Consider the following 13,085-nt stretch of genomic DNA (forward strand, 5'->3'; position numbering starts at 1 on the left):
AAAAGGAATGTCACTTTTATTTGAACTCACTGAGTAAGTAGCACGATGGCTTTTGGCCAAAATACATGTCTCACATTTGAAGTCAACATTTGGTAATTTAGAACATAATGTAGGAAATAAATGTTTCATATAGCTGAATAAGGGATGCCCCAATCGACGATGCCAAAGCCAAATTTGTCGTTCTTGAATACCACCAGATAGATGTACATGATGCGCCTGACCCATACTGAAATCGTCCATGTAGTAAAGTCCCCCCCTCTTAGTACCACGTCCAATGATCTCCTTGGTGAGAATATCCTGGAGAAAACAAAAGTTCGGATACATTAAGACAACACAATTCAACTCAGTAGTAACTTGACTAACAAAGAGCAATTTATGCGATAGAGAGGGAACAAGTAGGGTATGAGAGAGTTGCAGTGATGGAGATAATGTCACAGTGCTTGCTCCCATAACAGGGGACACCATCCCATTGGCATTTGAAATGCTAGTACGTCTAGGTGGAGATGTAGAGGAAAAATCTTGAGGCGTGAAGGTCATGTGATTAGTGGCGCCGGAGTCAAGAAGCCATGACTTGTTGTCTATGCTGCGAGAAGAGATATAGAGTGCATGACCGAGATTACCTGGGTCAGCGTTAGCCTAAAAATCTGAGGTGTTGGACTCGGTAAGGCAAGAGAGAGATGTGGTTTGGAAGTCACCATAGCCGCCTTGCCTTTCAAGGTGTCGAAATCCACATCTGCATGCCTTTTTTTTTTTTTCCTGAAACTCCTCCCACCAGTCAGAGTATCCGTTTAGCTTGAAGCAGTTTTCACGTGTATGTTTGGCATTTCCACAGTGAGTGCACTTTGCCCCCTCGGATGGTTGGCGAGATCGAGTATGGTTACTGCACAACCCACCACCTTGTAGAGCGGGAGAGTTCAACTTCAGACCCTTAGCAGCTAAAACTGCACCATGAATGGGTTGTGTTTCCAGTCACCATCACAGCTTGGCAAAGGGCTTCTCGACGAACATGCGCATAGGCTTGTTCAAGTGTAGGGAATGGTCTCATTTGAAGCACATCTCCTCGAATATTATCTAGACGATTATCAAGCCCATCTAGGAACATGTACACGCGGTCTTCCTGAATAAGGTTATTATAGTGGTGTATGTCCACAGCACATTCCATGGGGTTTGGATGCCAAAAATCTATCTCGCGCCACAGCCCTTGGAGATCATTGTAATATTTTACAAGAGGTCCTCCTAATTGCTTTAGTTGTGCTACACGACGTCGGAGACCATAAACCTGGGATGTGTCGCTGCCATCAAATTAGCTAGTTGCAATGGAATCCCAAACCAGTTTGGCAGTGGGAAACCGAATAAAATTTCCAATCAAGGAAGAATCCATATAATTGATAAGCCAGCCTTTGACAATGGCATTGTCGGTGTGCCACTTTCGAAAGGACATATCAGTTTGGAGAGGTGGGGGAATATCGCCATTGATATATCCCAATTTATCCTTACCGGAGATGTACATCTCAACGACTTGGGACTAGAGTGCATAGCTGATGCCATCCAACTTGATGCCGATAGGAGCAGCGGAAGGTTCAGCTGTAAGGGTAGGGTTTTGCACTTTGGTTAGTGCTTCGGTCATTTTGGTAATAAATTCAGTGAATAGGGTGTTCGTTTGGTCGGAACCAGACTGCTAGTCAGAGTAAGATTCTGACATTATGGCTGGAAGTAAAGAAGAGAGCAGTGGGTGGGTGGGTTTACGAGGGGCACAAGCCTCAGGATCGAACCTGCGACTGATACCATGTCAAAAAGAATTCTTGTATTTTTTTTCTGTATAGTACTTCTCTATCGTATACAAACTATATATGCAATACAAACTATTATCACTACCCAGATTTTATGGCTTCAGTTTCAGGTAGCTTAGAAAGGAAAGAATTCTATTTTAGTTCTGTAACACCCCGTTCCCGAAAAGACATTTTAGAATTTTCGAGGAGCCAGTGTGCTACTACTAAACTTAAATATAAAAAGCTTTTCCTTTTTAACAACGCGCCAGATACGAAAGAATTCCATAAAATAACAAACTTCAATAAATACTGAAAATTTAAAATAAAGTCTGCGGAAGCATTTATTAAAAAATACAGAAGTCTTATGTGCTTGTCAAAATAATTTATTTAAACCATAGAAATAATCATAGCAAAATCTGTCTAGGCCTCAGCCTTGCCTCCCGGAGTCAAGTCCTGTCCTGCAGTCTCATCTTCATAAATGTCATCACCTGGGGGGGTTTAAAAACATGAAAACAAACTAAAATGAGTCGAATACTCAATAAGCAACACATCATACAGTAAACATAATAAACATAATGTGTCTTGGAAAGCGTGCGTATTCAAAAATACATGCATAAATAACATGAGTATGAACATTAACTTATCTTTCACTTATCATAGGCCGTTACCCACTGTTGACCCCCGTGAGTTAGGGTTAGCGAATCTAAAAAGATTCCGATTCCGCCCGTGGCCGCGGGTTGTGGAATCCATACATAAGGAAGACAATACTGGGTGCACTACCAGCATGCACGACCTGGCAATGCAATATGCCCATAACATCGGTACCGTTTTCATATCATAACATAGGCCGTTACATATTTTATCAAATCATACTTGCATACTTGTCATTTCATAGATTTCAAAAGAAATCACATACATACTTGTCATATCGTATCATAGATTTCAAACGAAATCGCATTCTTTCATAAATGTCGTGATACATGTTTCATCGCATAAAATCATGATTTTTCATAAATATTTTACGAAATAAATCTCTCATAAAATCATGCATTTCTTAAATAATTTTATGAATAATCTTTCACATAAAATCATGCATTTTATAAATAATTTTATGAATAATCTTCACATAAAATCATGCATTTCATAAATAATTTCATGAATAATCTTTCACATAAAATCATGCATTTCATAAATAATTTCATGAATAATCTTCACATAAAATCATGCATTTCATAAATAATTTCATGAATAATCTTTCACATAAAATCATGACTTTTTCATAATTTTATCATGTTTTGGATACATAAAAAGGGATTTCCAATAAAGGGCATACATGCATAATATCTTTTATAAAAAGACAAACAGCTCACTGTACATAAGCGTAAGGATATGATCATGCTACTTACCTTGCAACGCTAAACCACTATTTTCGGCACGAAATCGGTCGCCTATAAAAATAAACGCGTAATTTACATAAATTTCTAATTAAACAAGTGATTCTAATTAAAAACCTAACTACTAAAATAGTCTATATTTTCTAAACCTAAACACTTCCCGACACTAAAATAGCCTTACCCGTTAGTCTTAAATAAGCAAGGATATTTTTGGAAAATAACATACTATACATGGGCATTTTGGGAAAATAAAATAGAGGGGCATTTTTGTAATATAACTAACCTAAAGAAAAAGAAAGATTTACGGGTTGCATGATCCGGTTTGGTTTACGTGTGAAAGGGATGCATGCATTCGGGTTGAGGGGTGTGATGCTCACCGAGAGAGGAAGAAGGCAGTCACGACGGTGGTTCTGGTGGCTGGGCACGGCGTCAACTCCGACGAGTGGTGGCTAAGCAACTAAGAGTGAGAGAGAGTTATGAGAGAGGGAGAGTTTACGGGATGAAAGAGAGGGAGAACACGGCTTGAACTTACAGAACAAGGGTGGCGGTTTGTTGTGGCGTCACAGGGCAGTGGAGGATAGATCTCCGGCGTCGTCTGCTGCTACCAATGGTGGCGTCGCGGCCCAAAAGTGGCAAAACGTGGTTCTTGGTTTGAGTGGGGGTGCTCTGTTTCGAGGGCCTAAAACAGGGGAGGATGGCAGCGGGTTTATGGCTTTTTTCGAGGGCGGGCCGTGCGGTGGTTCGGCTATCTGGGCAACGAGGTGGCCAGAGGGAGGAGCTGCGACGTGGTTTGCTTGGCTTCGGCAAGGTGGTGCTGCGGTTTCCCGGCGGCGTGCAGTGGTTGTGTGTGTGGAGGAAAAGTGAACCAACACGGCAGTGGGATTTACGGTGGAGGGAGAGGTGGTCTGCTGGACGAGCTTGAGGGAGATGGTGGAGCTTGTCTTCTCGGACGTGTGCTGCGGTTTGGGGGGAGGAGGTTTGTGGCAAGTGCTTTGTGTGCGTGAGTGTATAAGTAAATACAGTGTCATGCAAGCGGAGGAAAAGAAAGGAGCCGTGCATGCGTACGTTTGATGCGTGAGAGGAGGATTTACGGTGGAGAACTTGCGGCTTGCCATGCGTATGAATATATGTTTCAGAACCTAGAAGAAAACCCTAGAAAAAAAAGAGACGTGCATGTGCATGTGAGTGGATTAGATTTCGCGTTTGAAATTCAAAGAAGAGAAAAAAATCCGGCAAGAGGAGTTGTATTATGAAGAGGATTCAAGGGTTGGACAGAAATAATAATAGTAATAATAATAATAATAATAATAATAATAATAATAATAATAATAATAATAGAGCCTTAATAAAATTATTCAAATTTTATCCCTAAAAAAATATAGAGTCGGGTCGTTACAAGTTCTATCCTAAAATACTTCACAGATTGATTCTAATTTATAGCTCACACCAACACTGTTCTTTTTCTTTAACGAGTAGTCTAGTTTTATCCACCTGGGTACGTTTTATTTATAGTACCAACACAAGATGTTTACCCTCTTTTCCTTCTTCATTTTTGTTTTTTGTTTTTTTCTTAGTACCTTCTTGGCGAATGTTTCTTTTGTCATTGCTTAATTTATGATACTGCATGATTGGGTCCTCTGGTTATTGCATTTTCTACGCTTCGATCTAGTGTTAAGATTTAAGGGAAATAAGTCTTTCACATTTGATCTTTCAAGTTTGATTATGGAAATAAGTCTTGTGTTGCGGTTTGATTGTCTGATAAATTAGTGAGGGTGGGGTGGGGTGGTCATGAATGTTGCTGATGTTAACCACTATGTTGCAATAATTACACTAGACAAGGGGAAGAAATCTGCCACTCAAGACCAAGTCGGCACTGTTGTAATAACCGGATGTACTAATTATGACTGAGTCAAGATTTAAGGGAGAAGATTTTGCAATTTTCATTTATTGTCTTGATATTAGAATCTTGTATTTATTTAGCCGTTACATTACAAAGATGTATATATAAGGATATGCAAATATGAAATTAACTTCAGCCTTTCTTCCAGTTCTTCTCTATATTGTTATTGTTTTACATGGTATCCAGAGCCACAAGGCTAACACTACTATCGATCATGTAAGATACATCCTTTGTTGGTTTCTTTCTCATTCCTAATCTCACTCAACTCATTTCCATTAAACTGGACAACAACAACTACCTATTATGGGTTTCACAATTCCTACCAGTGTTAAGAACCCATGATCTTCTAGGAATCATAGATGGATCAGAGCCATGTCCTACAAAATTTCTTCCACCCAAGATGGGTCTACACCCATTTTGAATCTAGCCTGTGTTCTCTGGAATAAGAAGGATCAATAGCTTCTGAGTTGGATTAATGCAACTCTAATTGAGAGGGCTCTTTCCACTGTGTTTGGACTCAACACCTCATGCCAAGTGTGGCTTTCCTTGGCCTCTGCCTCTCAGTTTGCCTCTCACTCTAGATCTCAAGTTACTCATCTAAAGAGACAACTTTAGACACTCAAATAGGATTCTAAGTCCTGCACGCAATGTCTTCAATTAGCCAAATCTTGGGCAGATTAGCTTGCAGTTGTTGGCAAATTTGTGGATGATGAAGATTTGATTTCCTTCTTTATTAGTGGTCTACATCCATCATACACCCCTTTTGTTACTTTTTTTTTCTTTTACCACTCGTACCAATCCAATGACTTTTGATAACTTTCAAGCTAAATTACTTAACCATAAAATTCTGCTTGAATCTCAAAGTTTTTTATACCACTCGAAACTGGTACATTTTCTCTCTTTAGCAACAAAGGCAACAAGAACTTCAATCCTCGCAAATTTAGACAAAATACTAGTTCAAAATCTTTACCTTCAAAGCAATCAACCCACAAGCTTTCTCACAACACTCATAGCCAAAACTCTAGCGTCAAATCAATCTCCATATTTCAAAACAATAATCGTACCCATTGTCAGGTCTAAGGCAAAACTAACCATCAAGCTCTTGACTATTTTCACATAATTGATTACTCTTTTCAAGGAAGACACCCTCCTCACCAGCTAGCTGTCATGGTTGCCCAAACATATGCTCAGTTTGAAGAAATTGATTCTTGGTTTGCAGATAGTGTAGCAAACTAGCATATCACTACTTCGCTTGAAAATCTGACCTTACAGCATCCTTTCCAAGGCAATGACTCGATAACTATGGGCAATGGTTCTAATCTCAACATTGCACATATTGGTTCTGCTACTCTTCAATCCAGTGGTTCATCCTTTAAGTTACAACACACACTACATTGTCCAAAAGCATCTACAAATCTACTTTTCATACAACAGTTTTGCACAGATAATTCTCTTGCTCTTTTTTGCTCACATCTGATCATTCTTTTGTTAAGGACATTGCAACAGGGAAGATCCTACTATAAGGAAGGAGTGAGAATGAACTCCATCTGACCCACCTGGGAAGAATCTACAAAAAAAAAAAGACAAGCCAAATCACTGCTCTACTTGGCATCAAGACCTCTACTTTTGTTTGGCACCTTACATTAGGTCATCCTCATCTTAACCATGAGATTTTGCTTGAGTCTCAACAAAAAAGTATACCACTTGAAAGTGGTACATTTTCCCTCTTTAGCAACAAAGGCTACAAGAACTTCAATCCTCGCAAATTTAGACAGCATACCAGTTCAAAATCTTTCCCTCAAAAGTAGTCAACCCAGCAGCTTTCTCACAACATTCACAGTCAAGCTTCTATAGCCAAATCTGACTACATATATCAACACAATAATCGTACCCCTTGTCTGATCTGTGGCAAAACTAATAATCAAGCTCTTGATTGTTTTCACAGAACTGATTACTCTTTTGAAGGAAGACACTCCTCACCAGCTAGCTACCATGGTTGCCCAAACAAATGCTCAGTTTGAAGAAACTAATTCTTGGTTTGCAGATAGTGGAGCAAACCAGCATATCAGTACTTCACTTGAAAATCTGACCTTATAGCATCCTTTCCAAGGCAATGATTCTATAGCTGTTGGCAATGTTTCTAATCTCAACATTGCACAAACTAGTTCTACTACTCTTCAAGCCAATGGTGCATCCTTTAACTTACAACACATACTACATTGTCCAAAAGCATATGCAAATCTACTTTCCTTACAACAGTTTTGCATAGATAATTCTTGCTATTTTTTGCTCACATTTGATCATTCTTTTGTTAAGGACATTGCAACAGGGAAGATCCTACTGCAAGGAAGGAGTGAGAATGGACTCTATTCGATCCACCTGGGAAGAATATCCAAAAAATAAGACAAGCCAAATCACTACTCTACTTGGCATCAATACCTATACTTTAGTTTGGCACCTTAGATTAGGTCATCCTCATCTTTCTGTAACTCAAAAAGTATTGAAATGTTTCAATCTTCCAGTCACAGACTCCAATAATAAAATCTCATTTTGTTCTTCTTGTCAACTTTCAAAGCACAAACAGTTATCATTTCATAATTCTACTTAACAAAGCTCTGGACCACTTGATTTAATACATTATGATGTTTGGATATCTCCCATTCCATCACATAGTGGCTGCAAGTTTTATGTCATCTTTGTAGATGACTACTCTCGGTTCACATGGTTGTTTCCCATTCAACAAAAATCTGATGTCTTTATCAGTTTTGTCAAATTCAAGTGTTTAGTGGAAAATCTCCTATTATAGAAAATTAGAGCCTTACAAACAGATGGGGGTGGAGAATACGCCTCTTCATACAATTCCTACAGTTTGGTGTGGCAATGTAAGTGCACTAGCTCTAGCATCCAATCCAATTCTCCATGCTAGAACTAAGCATATAGAGGTAGACTACCATTTCATTCATGAGAAGGTCCTCAACAAAGATATCTCCTTACCATACATACCCTCTGGGGATCAAATTGTTGATGTGTTTACCAAAGGCTTAACCACAGCTCGTTTTCTAATATGAAGAAACAAGCTGATGGTTCGTCAACTCCCCACGCACTTGAGGGGGGACATTAACCACTATGCTACAATTACGCTTGAAAGAAGAAGAAGAAATCTGCCACTCAAGACCCAGCTGACACTTATGTAATCATAGGATTTACGAATTGTGACATAGTGAAGATTTAAGGGAGAAGATTGTGCAATTTTCATTTATTGTCTTGATATTGGAATCTTGTATTTATTTAGCCGTTACATTTCAAAGATGGATATATAAGGATATGTAAATATGAAATGATATACTACCTTTTTTTCAATTCTTCTTTGTAGTGTTATTGTTTTATAGCTAATAGTGCAGTTGTAATGGAGTACATATGGGGGAACATGTGCTGGAATATTTGTTTGATATTCTTTCAATTTGTTGAGCGCACAATAATTTTCATTAAATGCTGAAAAAAGAAGTTGAAGTTTTTGCCTTTATTGGTGCAAGATGTAAAATTAGGCCTTGGAAGCTATAAGAGCGGCTAAGCCAATTGATTGAGTTTGTACACCAACAAGCAGGATGATTGTACGAGCATGAAGTTTTGAATCTAGGAGAAAATTGTAGAGGTATGAAGGAAGTAAGGCATAAAAGGAAACATAATGTTTGTACAAAGCTTTAAATAAAGTGGGACTTGTATTGAGACAATGAGTAGTGAGGCTCCTAGTACCTCAAGTCAACAGTCCTACAAAGAAGAAGGGTACGTTCTGCCAAGTGACAGACGTGTGAGGAATTTTCCACTGACGTTTATGGGATCGCGCTGCTCTGAGAAGATTGCCACTGATATCTGAAGTGGAATAGCACCAGCCAAAGATAGTAGGTTTTAATCTCAACAAGAACCATTAGCTGGCTTATGAGGATCTCAGTTCGTGCCATATTAACAAGTCACTTGACATAACACAACCTGTTTTGACACGTTAATAATTAATTAGAAATGGATCGATATGACATGACCCGTTTCAATTTGTTTTGACTCGTTAATAATCTTTTAGAAATGGGTCGACACGACACGAAACAACCTATTTTAATCCGTTAAAACAAATATTACAAACCAAAAAATAAAAAATATGAGAATATGTCAAAAATTAAAATTCCAACAAAACCAAATATAAGCATAGGTCTAAAATTACAACCCACAACAATGGGGCATTACTTAACAACAAAAATCACAACCACAATCTCCTCTATTCCATTCCACCAAATAATATCTATCTAAATAAAACCCCAAAATTTAATACTAAAAAGTTAAATTAAATTGTCAAAAACCTACCAGTGTTGTTGTTAGAAGAGGGCTTAAATTATAGTTAAATAATATATCTACCACAAACTACTTCAAATCGGATGGCTAACTAACAGTACTCGAGGGATCCTCACTAATGGCTATAGATTATTTGCTCTGATCACATGAATCTCACCCATGGTTAGGATTTATGTCTTTGTCAACCTAAATCACCCGATCCTTCCACGGCCTCAAAGAAGTCGCCTCATCGTCAGTACCGCCACCCGCCTGAGTCAACAATGCCACATCATTCCCCCATTGAGATGAACAAAGGCCGAGATTGTCTTGTATATTAACAAATACATAAATCCTAACTATTCATTCAAATCTCGATTTTCAAACATTACAAAACTTAAACAGAATCAATCAAGGCGAGACATATATAGAAACGTAACAGAGGAAACACACACCATAACCCAAGGGTTTTGAAGATTTGAGCCATTCTCATGTACTCACTATAATAAAAGCGTTTTCACCGACACTTCTTCGCTACTTTGTTATGACCTTGTAGTAATGCGGCGTCATTTGCTGGAAAGCCTTGGCTTGCAATGCAGTGTGTTGGTTTATTGACTTGTCATTTGTGTAGTATATTTTCATAGTCTGTTATTTTACTTTACACGTGTTATTTAGTTATTTGTCTAGTTTGTTATCCCTGTGAGGATATAAAGAAAAGAGGGACTGAGTAAAAGGATCTGGAATATTTTGTAGCTTAAGTAATTTTTTGTAATGGTGGTTGGGTCCCTCAAAGAACCCGTAGGAATATACCAAGGGCTCTATTGAGCTTTTTATCAAACATCCTATATGCATTCTTATTCACTCATTCACCCAGTAGCCTTTACACTCACTGCATTTCCCTTTACAAGCATTTCACACAAAAGATACATCAACATCACCCATTACAATCGAGTTCATAACAGTGGTATCCAGAGCCGACAATCCATGGAGGAAAAAAAATTTCTCGAGCAGCAAGAAGAAGCCCTACAACGGGGGATAGACTCTAACGCAAAAAGTCTTCAGGAGCTTAAGAACTACTTGAACGAGTTGACAGATATGCTGCTTCATTGGGTTGTAAAGCAGAAAAATATTTCGAATCGATATGATATTATGGAGAAATTAGTGAGATTAAAGGTGACGAGATAAAAGCCAGTAGTTGTTGAAGATCAAATTGTGCTAGAAGAAGAAGAAAGTGCAGTAGAGGTGGAAGAGACAATGGTGATGCCCATAGAATCCTTCTTGGTCTGGGAAGACCAAGCTGCGGGGGAGGGAGTAGAAAAAAAAGCTATGAAAGATTCACAAAAATTGATAGTGCAGGAAGAAAATGGACCAAAAGATGAAGATGAATTTGTGGAAGAAGGCGTAGAAAAGGCACCAGCGAGGGAGGGAAATGTAGCGGTGGCCGCAAAGCTTACTCCCAAAGTAACTTCTTACTCATTTGTCCTTAGAAACCCAAATCTGACATTCATTTCTAAACCCCAGATTTTCCTCTCTGAATTTTGTTTCTTTCATTTCATCTCAGAAATCATTACCTCTTCCCTTCTCGTGCCTAGGATGTTTCTAGCAAAATCGCGGCACTGGCTATGAAAGGGAAAGCCCTAGCCATCAGTATTCATCCTGAGCCTCCGCCACCTAATGAGGAATAATTGATGGTCATTCCCAAAGAAATCCCTAAAGAACCCCCTATTTCCCTTTTTCTTAGAAATCCAAATCAGATATTAATTGCTATATTCTTAGATGACCCCCTCCGACTCTCGTTTCCTTCAATTCCTCACCGAAATGATTCCCTTCTTCCTTCCTTTCCGTCTTTCATACCTCCTGAAGTCGTCATGAAATACAAGAGAGCCGCCAAGATTGTAATCTGAATGCAAACCTAAGGTCAAGATTATAGACATTTGCGAGAAGGCTGATTCGAACATCAGAGAAAAAGCTGGCAACATGTACAAGAAGGTTGAGAAGAAGATCGAGAGGGAAGTTGCTTTTCCAATTTGCATTTCTGTAAACTTCACTGCTGGTCATTTTTCTCCGCTTGCTAGCGACGAGACTATGTTGGAAGAGGGTGATATGTTAAAGATTGATATCGATTGCCATAGAGATGGTTTTATTGTTGTGGTGGCACATACTTAGGTTCTTCAGAAAGGTCCAGTTACTGGGAGGGCCATTTTTGTAATTGCTACTACTAATAATATTGGTTTCTTTATATGATCCACACTGGAGCTAAAAAATGCCAACATCTCACCTTCAGAATCTCTAATGACTACCCCAATGCCCACCTTTTTGAGTTGGACATCCATTGCAGCATCCCAGTTGGCTTTTACTGTCAATTCAGATGACTTTTCCCACTTCATCAATCTTCTATCTGTGCTCCCAGTCATTTGTATCTTTTGTTAGCAGTTCTGAGCTATGATGAACTCACTTGATCCAGACTTAGCAACTTTTAGAACATTTCCTCGATCTTCAAACTTTTTATCAAATAGCCATGAATTTCTTCTCAACTAGATCCTCCTCATGATACAAGCTACAATCTCCATCTCTTCCACTTCTAGCTATGAGTTCAGTCTCTTCCATAGTTCCACAAAACCTTGATATGAGATGCTCCACTTCTGCACAAGACTACCAGTTTTTGCCCAAACATCTGAGGCTGCTGGACAACTCCACAGAATATGCATAATTGTTTCAGTTTCCATCTCACATATTGGGCACAAGCTTGAATCTGTGACCTTTCTCTTAACCAGATTTTGCTTTGTAGGGAGTAGGTCATGACTGGCCTTCCATATGAAGTGTTTGACAACCGATTGAATCTTCCTGTCATCTTGCTTATGTCCCCAATAGAATCTTTTCCTAAGGGAAGTAATTTCCTTACAAAGCATTGTTGGTAGTCTAAAGACACTCATGGCAAAGGTAGGAATTGTCTGTAGACTCTAACGCAAAACTTCCTTTCCAAATTGTGATAGGAAGGTGTTTTTCTAGCTGTAGATCTTTTAGACCATACCCTCTCCCTTAGATTTCTGAATGTGTTGTATTTGGACCTACCTACCATGTATGGCAAGCCAAGGTATCTTTCATAGTCTCCACATACAGAAACCCCTGCTAATCTCTTGTTCTATAATCTGGTTGACACTTTAGTATTTGAGCTGAAGAATATGGTAGTCTTTTGCAAGTTCAAACATTTGCCCGAGGCTTCTTCATACGCCTTCAACAGTCCTTGCATTTGCTGCCATACAATCATCTTTGCTCTTCCAAAAATTACACAATCATCAGCAAAGAGTAAGTGACTTACTCTAGTACCCCCTCTAGATACTGCTACTCCTCTTATAACCCCTTTCCTCTTGGCTAAATTAATCAAAGCAATAAGGCCTTCTGCAAATAGGATAAATAGATAAGGGGAAATAGGATTCCCTTGTCTAATCCCTCTTGTAGGTTTAATAACCATGCTAGGGGTGACAATATGTGACACAACCCGTTAATCCAACACAAACAAGACATGAAATTAGCGAGTTTGGATTTGGTGTTAACGGGTTCGGGTCAAAACGGATTGACCCATTAAGAAACAATTCATTAATAGGTCACTAATGAGTCAACCCGCTTAACCCGTTAAATTTTTTACTAAAAATTATAATTATATCCATTTTAACCTAAAAACAAAAATACCCTAACCCTATTTCG

General features: G+C 38.8%; 1 protein-coding gene across 1 annotated transcript; it reads left to right on the forward strand.

Moving 5' to 3' along the window:
* Positions 1–10,634: 10,634 nt before the first annotated feature.
* Positions 10,635–11,546, forward strand: LOC108986057 (ERBB-3 BINDING PROTEIN 1-like). Its single transcript, XM_018958572.1, has 2 exons — positions 10,635–10,841; positions 11,325–11,546. The coding sequence occupies exons 1-2, from the start codon at positions 10,635–10,637 to the stop codon at positions 11,544–11,546; spliced, it is 429 nt and encodes a 142-aa protein (XP_018814117.1).
* Positions 11,547–13,085: the final 1,539 nt, after the last annotated feature.

The sequence above is a fragment of the Juglans regia genome, chromosome 7, assembly GCF_001411555.2.
Source record: "Juglans regia cultivar Chandler chromosome 7, Walnut 2.0, whole genome shotgun sequence".
Lineage (NCBI taxonomy): Eukaryota > Viridiplantae > Streptophyta > Magnoliopsida > Fagales > Juglandaceae > Juglans > Juglans regia.